Genomic DNA, 17,666 nt, shown 5'->3' on the forward strand with positions numbered 1-17,666 from the left:
TTAGTATAATTAATTCGTATAATTAATTCTACTCAAGAAATGGTTGTGGTTGGCCGTTCCAAGATTTCCTCCCCAGGCCGACTCATAGTGATGTCAGTTTTGATGATGTATTCGATTTCCGGTATTTATTGCCTTTTAATGAGTCCAAGCGCCAATCCAAGGTAACCCTACTAATTTTTTGTAAGAAAAAAAAGGGATAACATTGGATAGCTCGAAATGGCTGCTTCTCAAGCTGCAAATATCGTCGAAAAGGTAGTTGGACACAGTGACAATGCCACTGTCACAACCGATGTCAGTAATTATGCAAAGGGTACCTATGGACAAGAAACGGGTAAGAAGATCAAGGCTACGACGTGGCAAGGGAAGAACAGTATCCAAGTTGGTAAGTCTCGTAGCCCGATATAGAAAGATTTGGTCTAACTAGCCAACAGTCGAGATGCCAAAGCCTAGAGTCATCGATGAAGGCGATGTTCTTGTCAAGGTAACTGGTAGCACAATCTGTGGAAGCGATCTCCATCTATATCATGGTATGAATTCTCCCCAACTTGTCCTCTGGGGGTGCGGCGACTTATTTCATGACCTAGGTGTCATTCCCCAGTTAGAGAAGGGCGACGTTCTCGGCCATGAATTCTGTGGTGTTGTGGAAAGTGTGGGACCGGCTGTAAAGAAGATCAAGGCTGGAGACCGCGTTGTTGCAGCCTTTCCCATTGCTTGCGGAGAATGCAGAAACTGTAAGGAGAAACTCACGTCTGCCTGCGAACGGACAAATGAAAACTCCATCACGAATGCGATGTATGGTAAACGAACGGCAGGTATGTGGTTTGTATCTAGATGCCTAAGGTCGGCTGAAGCTCATCATCCTGCTTGTCCCAGGCATTTTCGGCTATAGCCATTTTACCGGTGGCTTCGCTGGAGGCCAAGCTGAATACGTTCGGGTGCCTTACGGCGATGTTAACCTGCTACAACTCCCAGAGGACGTCCCAGATGAGAAGGGCCTTTATCTCTCTGATGTTGTGGCAACTTCGTATCATTGCGTCGTCGATACAGGGGTGAAGAAAGGTGATGTTGTGGCCATTTGGGGCGCAGGCCCAATCGGTCAAATGGCGGTGGAATTCAGTTTTAGCCAGGGAGCTACTCGCGTCATTCTTATTGACGGAGGAGAGGGGGCATGGAGGTTGCAATTTGTCAGAAACAAGATTCCAAAGCTTGAGACAATTGATTTCAGCGATCTACCAAGGGGAGAATCGATAACCTCCCAGTTGAAAAAGATGGTGCCCGGAGGGCCAGATGTAGCGCTAGAATGTGCTGCGGGAGAATACGCCAAAGGATGGGCACATTACTTTGAGATGCTCCTGGGAATGGAGACAGATACCTCGGAGATTTTAAATGAGATGATCACTGCTGTCCGACCGTTTGGACGTATTGGAATAACAGGCGTTTATGCTGGCTACGTAAGAAAATGCTCTGGGTCCTACGATCTACCCTCAGCTTTTCGCTAACCACTGTATAGACAAATCACTTCAACATTGGCGCTCTTATGCAGACTGGGATTCGGCTCATTGGCAACGGCCAGGCACCCGTACAGAAATATTGGGAGCACCTTTTGGAGCTCATACGGCAGAAAGATATCAATCCATTGGACATGGTAACCCACCGTGTCGAATTGGAGGATATGCCGGAATTGTACGCGGCGTTTGAGAGACGAGACAAGGGCATGCAGAAGGTCTTTGTCCAGACCAAGTTCTCGTCCCCACCATCGGAAGGATCACCACAACTGACCAAGTTTTGAACCGATATCTCTGCGCTTGTACGGGATTTCAATCAGGGAAGGTTGACATCATGCAATCTGCGAATGTAACCCAAATGTCAACATAAAAGAAAGCCATAACGATCAGGTACAGAGTAAAATTCGGGGATTAAAAGAAAGGTAGTCAATCGGCGAGGATCGGGAGACGGGAACCAGCCCAGTCCATGTACCTAAATAAGCATTACTGCCTTGGTACTATTTCCATCCCTTCGACAAATAGTAATCTAGTCCGAGTTGAGAGCAATTTGTCCAAACTTAATCCCGCTCCCATTGATGCTGGGTTGCCTTACTGCGTGTTTCAAAAGGTGATTGCACACTTGTATGCAGTACTTTGCGCCTTATAACTTTGCGCAAGGGGACCACAGGATATTGTCTAGACATATTGCTATACTCTGTACACAGCTTTCCTACGGAAGTCGGTCAATTAAGTATCCCTTCGAAGGAAAATACCATAGCAATTTTGGTCCGTGTTTCGCCCGTTTGATTCCGTTGATCGGCAAAACCGAGCAGGGCACTGGTTAATTGAAATGATAGAGAAGGGCAGTCGGGACTTCAAATATTACTAAAACGAAGGGAAAATTTTCTTTCTTCCGTCCCCTCTTTAAAGCTTTGGTCCCATCAGCTATGCTAAACAAGGCTAACAGCATTCGTCTGTGCAAGGGATCGTCGATGGACGGCTTAGTGTATTACGGCATCATATAACCGTTTACGGTAAGGCGGGATCAGATAAGATCAGACGATGGAGGGATATAAAGTACCGACTGGAAAGCATTGCCATTATAGTCGATATCGCTCCTCGAGTCTACGGACGAATATGGTAAAGGGAAAAAAAGTTTTCTTCACTATGAGACTAGGGCCGTCCGAACCATTCATGGTACCTCTTGTATTTTATTTTGACATTTCATCGATAATTGCTCCTTGATAGCACGTTTACACTTGAACCTCTTGAACTGAGGACACTTTCCCAAACAAGCCTGATTATTGGAAACAAAAGAATGACTTAGCAAACTACCCTGATTTACTAGACCACTTCTCCCTCTTCTCCCTCTTCTCTTTTTCTCTTTACATTTTGATTTTTCTGCGAATGGTGATCGTGGCCACCGCGGGTGAACAGGTTCCACATTAGTACCGAAAAGAGTAGTACCCACACCTACCTCATGGCTCGGAGTAAGAGAAAATTTGAGGTAATGCGGAATTTTTTGACGGGGCCTGTAGCAATTGAATTGAAGCCACCACTTCAAAATTATCTCATGCATATCTGGGACGAAATTGTTCGAGCTATCCACGATTGAAATGTTGAGAGTATTTCGGTGGTTCTACCCAGTCGACCGCGCTAATTGGGCAAGTATAGCAGAATCAGTAAAGGAACTGCAGGGCAAAGAGTTGGAAGCTTTAGTGGTTTATGCCCTAATGGATGCCAACCCCAATGTCCCCAGCATTGATTGATAACCAGCGAGCAATCATGGGTCAACGAATGAGAACCTCAAGCGAGGAGGTGGCTCCACCAGTCGCCGAAATCGGTGAGACCGCACGATAATCTAATCTGATCCGATCGCCTTTTTCCAGTCCTGTTTCCCCCTGGGTTCACTCTCTTCTCTCTTCTTTTTCTAAACCTTCATTCTACATCTTTCCTATACTTTTGTACCATCCAGAGATTCTATGCGTAGACACATCAAACACAAAGAGAATTGCTTCGACATTGCACTTCTCTCGGCCTATCAACCCTTCGTCTCGCTTACTGGTTGCAGGAGCGCACTTCCGCTCTTCCGGCCGAAGCGATCAAGTGACACCACCTGTTGGTCTCCTTCCGACCCTTTACCATCTTAACCTTCTACACCCGTGGCCTGGGGACATGACCGCTGACTTGTACCCAGACCACCTCTTGAAATAAAGAGGCAACGATTAACAAGATGGCAACTCCCGCGCCCTCAATAGTCCCTGCGCCCACCCCAGCTCCGCTGGCTCCCGCAATTGTCGCCAAGCCAGCGATTTCACCGTCTCCCGGACCGGGTACACCCGGATCCGTCACCTCCAAGGAATGGGTTATTCCACCACGTCCCAAGCCAGGCCGCAAGCCGGCGACAGATACGCCGCCTACCAAGCGTAAGGCACAGAATCGAGCTGCTCAAAGAGCGTTCAGGGAACGCAGAGCTGCTCGTGTCAATGAACTCGAAGACCAAATTAAGAAGATCGAAGACGAGCACGATATTCACGTGGCAGCGCTCAAGGAGCAAATCTCAAACTTATCTCATGAAGTCGAGCAGTGCCGGAATGAAATGTCCTGGTGGCGCGACCGATGCCACGCTTTGGAGAAGGAGGTCTCTGTTGAAAGAAGCGCAAAGGAAGCCCTTGTCAAAGAATTCCGGTCGTCTCTATCAGATAATAATGTGCCTGCTGATAGAGTGCCTTTGACGCGTGTGTCAGCCAGGAACGCTACAAATGAAAGACCTTCACCGAACAACGCCAACAGCAGTAGTAACCAGGAGGAAGTACCACTTGGCTGTCCTAGCTGTTCTTCAACACACTGTCAGTGTATTGAAGATGCCTTTGCAATGCCGGGCGTTGAGTCATTGCACTCTAAGCGTCTTGGTGCCGCAGGTCAGGGCCGTTCTGAGCCTGAGATAAAGCCCGACCCGGAGGAGATGGAGATCGACTTTACCACACGGTTTGCGGCACCCCAACCGCAGGAAGACAGCGCCACTGCTGTCTCATCCCCCGCGGTTGACCCGTGCGGTTTTTGCCAGGACGGCACTCCCTGTATTTGTGCGGAAATGGCAGCCCAGGAAGAGCAGCGTCGACAGTCTTTCGAGAATAATCGTCTTGCACCTATTCAGAACCTGTCCCAGTTCACACCGCCGCCATCTGATGGCGATGTTCGCTCTGAAGTTACTTTACCGCCAATTAGCCAGGCCACCAATCCTTGTGCGAATGGACCTGGCACCTGTGCCCAATGTCTTGCCGACCCAAAAAGTACCCTTTTTTGCAAGACGCTGGCGGCCTCCCGCTCCGCCAGCGTTGCCTCCTCCGGATGTTGCGGCGGTAAGGGTGCCGACGGTGGGTGTTGCCAGACACGCAATTCCAACCCTCCCCGTGCTGCCAATGTCAAACCCACATCCGGTAGATCTACGACTCCCTCACTGACACTCTCCTGTGCCGATGCCTTCACGACATTGTCACGGCACCCGAACTTCTCCCGTGCTAGCGATGAAATCTCCTCGTGGCTTCCTAAGCTTCACACATTACCGAATCCAAAAGATGTTGCTTCACCCGAACGATGTTCTTCAAGAGCAGCACTAGAAGTTGAGGCAGCGAGCGTAATGGGCGTCTTACGCTATTTTGATCGGAGGTTCGCCGACAAATAAGGCGTCCATCCAATCACCTTCATGAGTCTATGTCATATATTTCTTTAATTCTTTCCCTTCTTTATGATACCCAAACTTGACTCACGCGTGTCTGAGTTTGTATTCTATAACACCTTTTTTCGAACACTATGGAGGATACAATTTGGCTTCTAATACATCTTTGGGCCTTGTATGTTCTTAATCCGGCCTCCATGATCTGCACTTTGGGGACTACAGAAAGAAGGAGGCAAGAGTTACCCTCTTGCTTCGCTTCTACCCTACTCTTTAAATTAAACGGAGATGGGTGGATGGACACGGTATGGAACGGACACAATTCACTTCAGTGATTAGACGGGTTGATGATCGGCGTTATTTCTAAATTTCCCCCATACTTTCATTTGGGATGATTTTGGATGACACAATAAAACTCATAAATGAAAAAATGACCTAAAATGACTTTATATATGGTTTGGTCTGCGGCTTAACTGGAAATAACATCATTCTACTCGATAGAGGCCTATACAGTTTTGTGAGATGATGCTGAAGTCAGTTATATAGCTGGAATGAGTATTTCTGAGTGGCGACTTTATTGGCTTGATGTATCTATCTACCGACATACAACATGGTTTTGAATAGGGAATTATTCAAATATATAGAATGAATAGTTGTCGCCGGTTTTGCTTTTTATAGAAATGAGTGGCTCTATGCAGAGATGAGATGGTTGGTGTATCATGATGTTAAACCTGGACCTGCACAGTGATATACATATTCCACATGTTAGACAGATACATGATGAATGGGGTTTCAAGAACACGAAAAAGAGCGCCGCCATGACTGAGATCTATATATTAAACGAGGACAGGCCCAACGCCTTCATCCCCCTTGCGCCTGCTAGGTGAAGCAAAAAGTATATCGCACAGTAGCGATGGGGATATTGGGTAAGGCTAAGGACAAGGTTGAATCACGAGAAAGGGGACTGGGTATGATAAAGAAAAGACGGGCGGGTTGGTTTCGGGGAAACAGTGGATATCAATTGATATGCATTAAATGTGATACCATGTGTTTCAATCAAAAGCGGCCTCCACTGGCCATTGCTCCATCATCCCCGCCGGCACCAGCACTTCCAAGGAAGCTGGCGCCCCAAATACCGGCAATTCCCCACATACCAATTCTCCAGCCGCGGTATAAGCCATGGATTCCCTGGCCCTGCCGTTTCTTCAGCGTAATGGGCTTGTCAAATAAGGCTTGTGCCCTCTCAGCTTCTGGGCTCGATTGAACGCCCTCCTCGTAAACAACACCCCACATCGTTCCAACAATACCCCTGTATGTACGGGGTGTCGGGACGATAGTTTCGACCTCTGGTACTTCCGCGGCGGCCTCTGCGGATTTTGTAGAACGTAATCCACCAGTGGAGTGTTGCTGGACACTTGGGGATGTGAATGTTGCGATCTGCGCGCGACGCAAAACAGTCTCCAGAGGAAACCGAACTGCCAGTTCCAAGCCGGATCCCATGAACGTGAACAGGTTCCACATGGACGGGTTTAGAACAGGGTCAAGGGACAGGTATGATTTTAAGAAGAGCGGAGTAGTAGTCATTATGAAATTAGGCAGACTCGAATGGAGGATCGTGATGGGGACTAGGTGAGGGGGTACGGTGCAATTGGGAGTCGGGATTTGGCGAATAGCTCGAATAAGGGAGCGCGGTCCATGTGTGACAGGCGTGAGAATGAGGAGTGTGCGAGCGGTATCAATCGGAGAGAGGATCAATGCAGACAAGGATGTAGAGATGAATGACAGAACCAATGTGGCGATTGGGGAGGTCGAAGTCAGAATGTCCGCTGTCATAGAAGACGAAATATCCTCCTCTGGTAGCCCCACAATGGCTGATAGAAGACTGCGAATGAAGGTGTTGAGAGTTGGGAGGAGAAGAGAGTAAATGAATGTCGCATTGGTCGCCTTCCATGGGGACGTTGGTCCGCTGGTAGTCCACAACTGCGAAAGTACGTCGATCAGGGAGCTTGGGTTTTTGATTTTCAAAGAATATCGGGAAGAGGGGGTTGAGGACTGGATGTAACCGCTTCGATCGGTAATATGGCGTCGAGACTTTCGAGAGCGTGGGTTCGACGGTGACGAGACCGCAGGGGCTGTCGACGTGAAATAACTGCTCTCGTCATCTGAGGATAGCGCATCCTATTCACCCAAAACAGCGTTAGCCATCCCCGATATTCTCCTTCCATTTAGGATATCACATAACACGCACAACACCCTCTTCTTCCTCTTCATCATAGAGATCGCTCCGAGTACTCGAGCTTTGCCTGTGGCCATCCAGTGGCCACTGCCCATCCTGAGCGTCTGACACGACATAGACCTGTAAGATGGTTTTTGCGACGTCAAACGGCTGCGCAGTCAAGAGACTGGTATATTTCCAAAGTGCACGGTCCAAAGCATCTCGAATCCAGCTTGATACCGAAGGAGAGTTCTCCAGGTAATCCGAGTAGTCCAAGTCGGACAGCAAGTCGCGAGCAGAGCTTCCAAAAACATGGGCCGATGACGCATCGGGAGGGGATGAAGTGGCGTTGGTAGCTTCTAGTCCGGATGGGGGGAAGTAATAAGGGCGTAGAGGATTAGGCCCTTCACGAGAAGAGGACATGATCGGGGTAAAGGAATCTCTTATAGTGTTATAGTGGTATACGATAATTTGGGGGAGGAGGGGCGGTGGTAATAAGTTTAGAAAGTTGGAAGTAGTCAAAAAAAGGTTAAGTTGGATTTAATGATTATGTCCGAATTTCCCGCCTTCCTCGGGGTTTTAATCTACTAGTACTCTTTTTTCTTTCTCCTCAGACTGACTGCCAATTGAATGACCTTGAATTACCCTGACTCATCCTCCACTTCCCCCTTCACTTTTATTCCCCCCTCCCCTCCTGTTCACTAATATCGGATAACCATGTCTTTCTGGAGAGAAACGTTCCTCAGTTTTCGTCATGCCGTGCCGAAGACCGTCTCCGGCGATCGCATATGCCGCGCTCAATCGAAACGGTTTCTTACCCATTCCTCACAGACTTCTCGGGTGACCGCTCCTGTCCGATTCTCATTGCAGATTAGCAGACCCTGGTTCCCTATGAGTCAAGCGCGGTCATGGAACGGATCGAACCCAGGATGTCGAAGCTTTTCGGCCACTGCGGGAGTTCAGCACGGCCATATCACACCTCCGAAGCCCGGGGAGGAGTAAGTCATGGGGGTTCTATCATGTTTCTGGATGGAGTACATGCTGATACGTTACCCAGAATTAACGTCTCTTTCATTGATAAAGATGGCGAAAAGTATGATTTCCAAGTATCCGAGGGAGATAATTTGTTGGATATTGCGCAGGCCAACGATCTTGAAATGGAAGGTTCGGAGCCCCTTAAGGACACTGTGCAGTGCGCAGTGTGTTATTCCGAATATTGACTTGAATCTTCCTTGTACTAGGAGCTTGCGGCGGCTCATGCGCCTGTTCAACATGCCATGTCATAGTGGAGGACCCCGACCTTTTTGACAAGATGGAAGAACCATCCGACGACGAGAACGACATGTTGGATTTGGCATTCGGGTTGACCGAGACATCTAGGTTGGGATGTCAGGTCGTCATGAACAAGGAACTTGACGGACTAGTTGTCCGTTTGCCCTCCATGACCAGGAACTTGCAGGCAAGTGACTTTGAACCAAAGAAATAAAGCCGGCAAGGACACTGTATCGTGATGTGATGGCATCAGTTGGGAGATATGTAAGACGTGTTCAAGCAACGCAATGAACCAGCAGTCGGAACGATTATATAATATCGGATGATGCCGTGGGATGTAAATGTATATTGTACTATTGGGTATTCTCATCTTCATTCTATTTTGCAATAGTATGTAAATAGAAATAACTTTTAATCCAAACGTGCAATTGACTAAAGAAGGGAAAAAAGAGAAATAGCATAAGGAACAAAAATCCCCCAACGCCTTAAAGATGCCTAGTTCTTAAACATGTACAAAGCTTCATTTAGGCTTCTTCGATATTCAAAGGCTTGCCCTTCTTCCCGCTGATCAGTTCCAGAAATCCTTGTTTGCTAACCTCATTGACGGCCTTCTCTCGTTCGCCGATTCCGATAGTACCCTTCTTTCTCTCGCCCTTGGCCGCTTCTTCTCCACGCACTTGAGCTGCACGAACGGCGTTGAACAGTTTCACCACACCACGCTGAGCGACCTTGCGAAGACGCTTCTCTTCTTCTGCAACAGCGCCAGCCTCGCCTCGTTCGATTCCTAGGACATCACGAATCCGGCCGCGATCTAACTCCTCCTGCTTATCAGCGCGCAGTTTAGCTCGTGCTTGCTTGTCCAATTTCTCATCCGCAAAATCTGTGCTGGCTTGGGTAGCTATTTTGCTGCGTGAGAGAACAGGATCTGCACGGACAGAGGAGGGTAGTTTCGTCGCTAAAATTTTAGAGATAGAGGTGGAGAAGGCTGAAGGATCGTTACGTTTGGGGACAGCTCTATGGTCCGTTGTTGATGTCGGCGTAGAGACATCGGAGTTGTAATCATCCTCATCCTCCTCTACGCCAGAAGATGCGTCTGAACTCGAGGAGTCACGATCTTGCTTATCGTCGTCGTCGGCGGATTCGTCATCGTCGCTCTCTTTGTCCATTCTTTTATTTGAAGAGATTTCGGACTTCATCTGTTTCTTCGGCTTCTTCACTTCTACCTCCTCCTCAGAATCCGCCAAACTGACCGCTTTAAAATCGGTTGGCTCGTCATCTTCCGCCTCGTCGGAGCTGCTGTGGTATTCGCGCTGTTTCCTGAACTTCTTAGGTCGGCCGGTTTTGCCCTGGAGACCTTCCAAGACCTTGCGCTTCTTCGCTGTAGTTGAAAGACGCATGATGAATGAGGAAACTTCGAATATGAACCAAGGGAATTTCTCTTTTGGGTTGAGATATGTTTCAATTGAATTCCTTGAGTTTTCTTTTTTTTTTTTTTTTTTTGCTAATACATACATTTAAGGCGGAGAGAAGAGCGATGGCACTGATTGGCCGAGCGCCCGTTCCAGACTCTCCGCATCTGCCCAGGTGACCTCTCGAAGTTCGAACATTCCATCCAGCTGTTCTTCTCCTCCGATTAACTGACTTCTGCACCCATTATCCTCTTTAGAATCTATATTCTGATACATATATTTTCACTCTAATCTAATATTCCGCCATGGTCCTTCAGGATCTCGGCCGGCGTATCAACGCCGCCGTCAATGACCTGACTAGGTCCAACAATCTAGACGAGAAGGTTGGTATATTGTACATCCAGAGTTCAAGTACATTCCGCGCAACTGACACCTTCTAGGCTTTTGATGACATGATAAAAGAGATTTGTGCGGCCCTTTTATCGGCTGACGTAAACGTCCGTCTCGTCCAGTCACTTCGGAAATCCATCAAATCCAGCGTGAACTTTGCCTCTTTGCCATCCGCCGTCAACAAGAAGAGGTTAATTCAGAAAACTGTTTTCGATGAGTTGGTCGCTCTGGTAAATCCACATGCAGAGTCGTTTCGCCCTAAGAAAGGCCGATCCAACGTGATTATGTTTGTTGGTCTTCAGGGTGCCGGTAAGACGACTACTTGTACGAAGCTGGCCAGACATTATCAGATGAGGGGTTTCAAAACGGCACTTGTTTGCGCGGATACTTTCCGTGCCGGTGCTTTTGACCAGCTGAAGCAGAATGCGACAAAGGCCAAGATCCCTTACTATGGAAGTCTGACACAGACCGACCCCGCTGTGGTGGCGGCCGAGGGTGTCGCTAAATTCAAGAAGGAGCGTTTCGAGATTATCATCGTCGATACTAGTGGCCGTCACAAGCAGGAAGAGGAGCTTTTCACGGAAATGACTCAGATTCAGACCGCTGTCACCCCGGATCAGACTATCTTGGTCCTTGACAGTACGATCGGTCAGGCAGCTGAAGCCCAGTCAGCGGCTTTTAAGGCGACGGCTGACTTCGGTGCCATTATTATTACGAAGACAGACGGTCACGCAGCTGGAGGTGGTGCTATTTCCGCTGTGGCGGCCACGCATACTCCCATTATCTTCCTTGGTACGGGTGAACATATGATGGACCTCGAACGCTTCGAACCGAAAGCTTTTGTTCAGAAGCTACTGGGAATGGGTGACATGGCAGGATTAGTCGAGCACGTTCAGGCCGTGACCAAGGACTCAGCAGCTGCCAAGGAGACTTACAAACATATCTCGGAAGGTATCTATACGGTGCGCGATTTCCGAGAGAATATTTCTTCCATTATGAAAATGGGTCCTCTGTCCAAACTTTCTGGCATGATCCCTGGCTTGTCAAATCTCACTGCAGGCCTAGATGACGAAGATGGCTCACTCAAACTCCGCCGCATGATTTACATCTTTGACAGTATGACCACGGCAGAGCTTGACAGCGACGGCAAAATCTTTGTGGAGCAACCCAGCCGTATGGTCCGTATTGCCTGTGGTAGCGGCACGACCGTGCGCGAGGTCGAAGACCTTCTATCGCAGCACCGCATGATGGCTGGTATGGCCAAGCGCGTCGGTGGGCAGAAGAAGCAGATGCAACGAGCCCAAAACATGCTCAAGGGTGGCAACAAAGAGCAACAGCTTGCAGCGATGCAGAAACGAATGGCTTCCATGGGCGGTGCCGGTGGCGCAGGTTTCCCTGGAATGCCTGGTATGGGCGATATGGCTAAGATGATGCAGATGTTCCAAGGACAGGGCGGTGGCAGCGGTTTGCCCGGCCTTGGAGGGATGGATTTACAGGGTATGATGAGCCAGATGAGTGGATTGATGGGCGGAGGACGTGGTAGAGGACGGTGATTCAAACGTTTTGCTTCTCATGTCAATTTTCGTTTTTCTCCTGTAACTGTTTTACGTGGTGATACCGCTTAATGGGTCACGATTTATCGATTGTATACCTGCATGTGGATGGTGTTAGGCGCGTACTGTTTTCATTGCTACGATACAACCTTTTACCTTCTTCAACGGACGATGTTCATGTGATATCTCGTACGTCAATACATTACATTAGTGATGGAACTTAAGTCTAGCTCATTGTGTTGCACACCAAGATAGATTTTACAGTGTAAATGAGTACACTGGTATTCATTGTGAAAGCGGACAATAAACACATCTATACCAACTCCGCATATCTATTTAGTCCAGTCTCTCCGCAGTTTCTGCTTTATCCAAGAATTTATAGACTTGATCTATAGTACGGCTAACCAGCCGTCTTCCCACTTCTTCTACCTGGCCGAGTGCGGCCGTGAACTGAGCATCCCACCCAACAGTTTCGCGATTGTCATCAAGAACCTTACCAGGTAGGAGTCGTGGGTGTCTAACGGAGGCAGCAGAAGCGATAATATTCTCGTACCCGGGCAGTGGGACGCTGAGACTATATCTCCAGGCGACATCCTTGTCAACGTAGAGCGAGTAGGTAAGGACGGAGCTGGGTACCATTGCAGTCTTCCCAGTGGCAGTGAGCACAGGTTCGTCACGGATGTCGATATTGATCAGGCCGTACTTGGTATTACCGGTTGGGATGTACTTGACCATGACATCTTCGTTGTCGGTTTGATGGTAGGTCCGGATGGGTAGATAGAACATACTGAGCGGACCGACACTGAACTCATGGAGGCCTTCTCCAGCGGTATCGGGGAGGAGCTCATCGGGAGTGTAGTCAAACGTTGGATCGGGGAATCGGGTTGCCCCGAACTCGTGTCTGTCTCCGCTCAGTAGAATAATGCGAATTCCCAGCTCTCGCTCGGCACGCCACATAGCTTCAAAGACTGTGCGACGTTCATTCAGGAATCCTCCCCATGTGTCGGTCGTGCCGACATGCCAGTTCTTGGTAAAGGGGACGCTGGAGGCGACGATCTTCCAGCGCACTTCGGCTGGTTCGGGGCGAGACAGATACGCAAGTAGAGACTGCAGCTGCGCCGAGCCGATAATAGTAGAGTCGGGTTGCGCAGGCTCGGAGCGATAGGTGCGGGTGTCCAGCATAAAGAATGAGGCCGGCCCGTTAATGAATGAGAAATAGGTCGTGTTCTCGGGTTTGGCAAAAGGGGTGGCCGGAATTGGGGGATTTATACTAACGTGGTAGTGGATATAGGGGTCGGCTGCAGCCAAATAAAGTGCCGTGTTGTTGCCCTTGGACCAGTCATTCTCGATCTCATGGTCGTCCAGTGTGTGAATCCAGGGGAGATCGATGGCCGGGCTATCACCTTGGGTGTGCCACGAGGGGGACGAGTACACACGACGATATTCGCTACGGTAATGCGACACAGTGGAACCAAATCGCTGTGGGACATCAATATAAATGAAGTCACCGAGGAACAACATAAATGCTGGTCGAAGCATGGACGGCAGTTTGTTGACAGTGTCGGTCATCCTTTCAATTCCTTTTATGCGCAGCGGATGAGATAGTGGGTTGTACGGGAAGTTTGGCTTCATACAGCTAGACGTTAAAAAGCTAAGTCTGTTGGCAGATTTCGAGCCATGGAGAGGCGCGGTGACGAAAGAGCCTGTGCGATTGTTGGACAAAGAATAGCGGTAATGGGAGGATGGCTTCAAGTTTTCCAGGGTAACTGAGGCCGTAAAATCCGTTGACTCATCAAGCGCATAGATAATCCCTTCTTCGACCCATTTTGAAGAGTCCGCTTGTTCCGCGCTCTGGTAGAAAACTACCAGGGGCAGTTGAGAGGAGTCCGGCTCTCGAACAAGAAGGTTTGCCGTTGTTGGGGAGACATAGCCAATGCGAGAAAAAGCAGCATCATTTACAGGATAGAAGATCACACCACGGAATAAAAGGTCGGATGTGAGAAGTGTAAGAACAATATTAACGAACACCGTTAACCGTGTCGTTAGAGGCGATCTGGAGGAGGGCAGTCCCGTTAAAAGAGTCTTGAGAAAACCATCCCCGACTGGAGATTCTGCCGGACCTGCAGCAAATCTTGTATGAGCAACTCTATAGCTAACATATTCCGGGGAAACTGCTTACTAAAAATACTCCGAGAGCCTTTCAAGTCATGATGACGATCGGGAGTGTCCTTGCCGACTGAGCGACTGAGCGAGAACAATGAAGACAAGTACACCACTAACGAAGTGAAGATTATAGGCGGGAAGTGATGACCGGGGATCTGCGCACGAATGAGCAGCCGCTATTTGTAACTGAGACCATTCAATGGACGAACCCAGCGTAAAAAGATAAAGGTAGCAAGCCTGAGAGTCGCGGAGCTTGTGGCCGCGGCAACCCGCGGCAAGGAAACCATAGCTTCGTTAGGAGCGTTTTTCAAGCACTAGGAGATATCCACTTGTTTCTTAGCCAATGTATAAATCACAAGAAGCTCAGGTGACGTTCTGGAAGGTACAAGAGTGGATCTGAGGAGAAGGAAAGAAGAGAAGAGGAAAAAAACAATAGCTTAATGTTGGTGGAATGACCTTGGCGGTATGACGACATGGATCTACATTATTGGCCTGAAGTACTCCTTCATACGACAATAATGTTAAATTATATACATACCTACGGATTATACAAATCTGCAGTATTTGAAGGGACAAAAAGAGCCAGAGATACATTCAGGGATTATATATTTTCGCCTTACGACGCATAATTACCGTCGTTGGTTCATCATGTCTCGGAGAACGTTCATCAAACTGCTGGTCATCGGTCCAGACAGAAGTTGTTGTGTCGCCACGACTACATCCTTCATATGCATGCTCAGCGACATCTCTGCCGCCCATTGCCATGGCTTCTCACGTTCCCCCGGCTTAGAGTTGAAGTACTCCCAGCCCATAACGCCGCCGAAGTTGGGGAATTGCTCAACCAGCTGGCCTAGTATAGGCCCGATAATCTCTCGCGGAACGTAGCCCTGCGACCCATTGCCGGGATTCGTCAACAGTCCATATACAACGCGTTGTGGTGACCATCCTTGCGCGACAATCGCCTCATACATACGGGGGTCATCTGCTGGCCCCCAACCGTTGTAAAACTGCGTGTTGTACCAACTAATCTTCGATGCTCGCTGCCGCTCAAGCTCTCTGTAGTCAAATCCCGAAAGATTACCAATCCCTAAAAGGGCCGCAGCGACCGGAGCCAATGTAATGATGAAGCCGTCTCCCAGGTCCAACTTGAGCCGATCAATAAGTCTAATAATACCGGCAAGCGACATATGTTCCTCCACATCCAAATCCACACCATCTAGCCGGTGGTGCTGAATCATGGCCAGGAGAGGCAAGTAATAACGTTCGAATGTCTCCTGATCGCCGTCCAGACACTGGAAGGAGCCTGGAGCGGCTCCTCCTAGCATTCCCATGACGCGCACCCCACGCTGTTTCAAGAGAGGCACCTCCGCCCACATCTCATCGTACATGCTATGATGGGGAGGATCATCGTTGAGCGTGATGTGGCCCGGTTCGGCATTCAAGTGGAAGGCAGCGATGATGATGTGCGTGATGCCCGTGTTATTGTGCACTAGCGGCAGGGCGGACACATATTGGCCGCGGTCCGGACAGAGTGTCTGGTGGTAGCATATCACCCGGCGTCGATCGACTTGTGCAGGTACTGGAGGCATCGTTTAACGTCGAATGGCGGTAGGGACTAAATGAAGGTTTGCTGCTCTAGTCAGGTCGGAGGTCCAGCATTTCGATGAGGAGCAACAGCGGGGTAGTGAGATTACAGGCAATCTCTTAGGGCCGTAGATTAGCCGTTGAGATCTCGCATTGCTTTGCGACGGATTTTTGGAGGAATGCCCAGTCTGAACGTACCTCGAGGAGCAGTATCCGGGAATGGATAGGGGAACGCAAGATCGTCGATAATTCGTAGTATTGTACAGTATGTAATGTATTCTGTATGTACTTGATCATCCACCGTTCAATAGTGCGACTTCTCTTCACAATACGGTACGGTATATGTATTGATAAATTACACCTTGCGGAGTATTCCCGCATTCGGGAAGTGTATGAATCTGGTGGAGTTTGTTTGTTTTTTGATTTTTGAGGTGATGCAGCATGCATGGCCTGGGGCATTTTAGGTCCTACTACTAGGGAGAGGAACATTGTCACACTTATACATCGCTTTTACGCTTTTTGAGACTAACTTTTATTATGAATACACAAACCAACTTCGCATAAAAAGAAACACGGCTGTTACGTCACAGACCACATACCGCGCTAAGCCTAATATGGTACTCGATAAATAGCTGATGTGGGAGCCTGAGGAATCCGGCCCCGGCCCTTGTCGCGCGTCCCATCTATCGCTCTATCTGTTACATATGTACCTATAGTTATCAGATTCCGCGACACACATGAACCATTCAACAACGATCTCAAGCCTGATTCAATAATGTCGCGCTGAATGAGTGATCCCACCCCCACCAGCGATTCACTCATTCACCAACTGCGACAGAACTCACCATGGACACAACCTCCCACGATACAGTCGGCGCGTCCACCCTCGCAACGCCACCCTTTATGCCCTCCTCGCCTCCACACTCACATCACAGCCCCATGGGATCACCTGAGCGTGCGCAAAGTCCAATCGCCCGTCGCACTGGTGACGACATCGACGATGCGCACTCACCAGCCGGCTCACCCCCGTCCTCCCGGGCATCGTCGCTCGATCGCGCGGCGAAGGCACTAGACGCTCGCCTGGCGGACTACACGCTTGATTTCAGCCAATTCCCGAGCGGCCAGTTAAGTCTCGATGGCCGAGATGAGGAACCGTTCGGGGAGCCGAAATTGCCCGATGAAGGCCAATTGTCTGATGTGGGTGGACCGGAAGATTTTACCGCCAACCTAGAGAAATATCTCATGGGCGACGATGATACATTCGACCATGAAGACTTGGAAGATGATGAGGAAGAACGTTTAGTGCCCAAGGAGCAAGAGCTACCGCGGCCGCAGCCTCGGGAGCAGAAACAGCAGGAACAACAGCAGAATTCTCATCTACAACAGCCTGCCGTCGAGGACGAGGCAGAGCTTGGTGAATATAGTGAATTTGCTCCGGTTGATATGTCTACGCCATCTCATCTATTGCACAGGGGCAATGCGCTGTCAAAGGAGATGACGCAGCTCGAGAACATCGAGGAGGATCCAGATGATGAGCCGGACACGGCGGGGACACCAACGGTTCGGAGGCATAAAACAACACCTAGCACAGACCAGACAGATGCGAAAGATGACTTGCTCGGGCAGATTGCAGAGCTAAAGCAGGCAGTCCAAGACCGAGACGAACAACTGGAAAGGAATCACAGACGTGTCCTGGAAGCTGCTTCGGCCGGTGAACAAATAAAACATTTGCAGGCGGAGGTTCAGAAGAAGACAGCTCTATTAGATAAAGTTCATGCGAAACGTAACGACGACGCGCTTCTACATGAACAGATTCAATTACTTCAAAAGCAAAATGAGGAGAAGGAATCTCTTCTGCAGAGGTCGTCCATAAACGAATCAGGACTTAGTGCTCTCCAGAAGCAGATTTCAGATATGCGA

The 17,666-nt window shown here is 49.1% G+C and overlaps 8 protein-coding genes across 8 annotated transcripts; 4 read left to right on the top strand and 4 right to left on the bottom strand.

Moving 5' to 3' along the window:
- Window positions 1-216: 216 nt before the first annotated feature.
- BDW43DRAFT_318675 (zinc-dependent alcohol dehydrogenase) lies at window positions 217-1,940 on the top strand (the record flags this gene model as incomplete). Its single annotated transcript, XM_032048737.1, has 5 exons — window positions 217-382; window positions 432-527; window positions 585-812; window positions 874-1,451; window positions 1,511-1,940. 5 exons carry the CDS (start codon window positions 217-219, stop codon window positions 1,787-1,789), a joined length of 1,347 nt encoding a protein of 448 aa, XP_031901504.1. The 3' UTR covers window positions 1,790-1,940.
- Window positions 1,941-3,384: 1,444 nt separating this feature from the next.
- Window positions 3,385-5,479, top strand: hapX (bZIP transcription factor HapX). The gene has a single exon (XM_032050167.1). The coding sequence runs from the start codon at window positions 3,718-3,720 to the stop codon at window positions 5,167-5,169; it is 1,452 nt and encodes a 483-aa protein (XP_031901505.1). The 5' UTR covers window positions 3,385-3,717; the 3' UTR covers window positions 5,170-5,479.
- A 737-nt stretch (window positions 5,480-6,216) lies between these two features.
- On the bottom strand, window positions 6,217-7,798 carry BDW43DRAFT_309929 (mitofusin complex protein UGO1; the record flags this gene model as incomplete). The annotated part of the gene is made up of 2 exons (XM_032046800.1): window positions 6,217-7,338; window positions 7,409-7,798. The coding sequence occupies 2 exons, from the start codon at window positions 7,796-7,798 to the stop codon at window positions 6,217-6,219; spliced, it is 1,512 nt and encodes a 503-aa protein (XP_031901506.1).
- Window positions 7,799-7,945: 147 nt separating this feature from the next.
- On the top strand, window positions 7,946-9,232 carry BDW43DRAFT_51454 (ferredoxin family 2Fe-2S iron-sulfur cluster binding protein). The gene is made up of 3 exons (XM_032050170.1): window positions 7,946-8,373; window positions 8,433-8,539; window positions 8,617-9,232. The coding sequence occupies exons 1-3, from the start codon at window positions 8,093-8,095 to the stop codon at window positions 8,859-8,861; spliced, it is 633 nt and encodes a 210-aa protein (XP_031901507.1). The 5' UTR covers window positions 7,946-8,092; the 3' UTR covers window positions 8,862-9,232.
- BDW43DRAFT_272513 (rRNA-processing protein RRP15) lies at window positions 8,615-10,099 on the bottom strand. The gene has a single exon (XM_032041549.1). It carries the CDS (start codon window positions 10,042-10,044, stop codon window positions 9,172-9,174), a length of 873 nt encoding a protein of 290 aa, XP_031901508.1. The 5' UTR covers window positions 10,045-10,099; the 3' UTR covers window positions 8,615-9,171.
- Window positions 10,100-10,361: 262 nt separating this feature from the next.
- Window positions 10,362-11,999, top strand: BDW43DRAFT_309932 (RNA-binding signal recognition particle subunit SRP54; the record flags this gene model as incomplete). The annotated part of the gene is made up of 2 exons (XM_032046801.1): window positions 10,362-10,439; window positions 10,497-11,999. The coding sequence occupies 2 exons, from the start codon at window positions 10,362-10,364 to the stop codon at window positions 11,997-11,999; spliced, it is 1,581 nt and encodes a 526-aa protein (XP_031901509.1).
- Window positions 12,000-12,167: 168 nt separating this feature from the next.
- BDW43DRAFT_51429 (alkaline phosphatase family protein) lies at window positions 12,168-14,620 on the bottom strand. The gene is made up of 3 exons (XM_032050169.1): window positions 14,372-14,620; window positions 14,179-14,317; window positions 12,168-14,119 (listed from the first exon to the last, which is right to left on the bottom strand). Exons 1-3 carry the CDS (start codon window positions 14,447-14,449, stop codon window positions 12,336-12,338), a joined length of 2,001 nt encoding a protein of 666 aa, XP_031901510.1. The 5' UTR covers window positions 14,450-14,620; the 3' UTR covers window positions 12,168-12,335.
- BDW43DRAFT_51428 (putative class III chitinase) lies at window positions 14,621-15,972 on the bottom strand. Its single transcript, XM_032050168.1, has 2 exons — window positions 15,945-15,972; window positions 14,621-15,792 (listed from the first exon to the last, which is right to left on the bottom strand). The coding sequence occupies exon 2, from the start codon at window positions 15,749-15,751 to the stop codon at window positions 14,792-14,794; it is 960 nt and encodes a 319-aa protein (XP_031901511.1). The 5' UTR covers window positions 15,752-15,792; window positions 15,945-15,972; the 3' UTR covers window positions 14,621-14,791.
- Window positions 15,973-17,666: the final 1,694 nt, after the last annotated feature.

This window comes from Aspergillus alliaceus (genome assembly GCF_009176365.1).
Source record: "Aspergillus alliaceus strain CBS 536.65 unplaced genomic scaffold BDW43scaffold_15, whole genome shotgun sequence".
NCBI classification, from domain to species: Eukaryota; Fungi; Ascomycota; class Eurotiomycetes; order Eurotiales; family Aspergillaceae; genus Aspergillus; species Aspergillus alliaceus.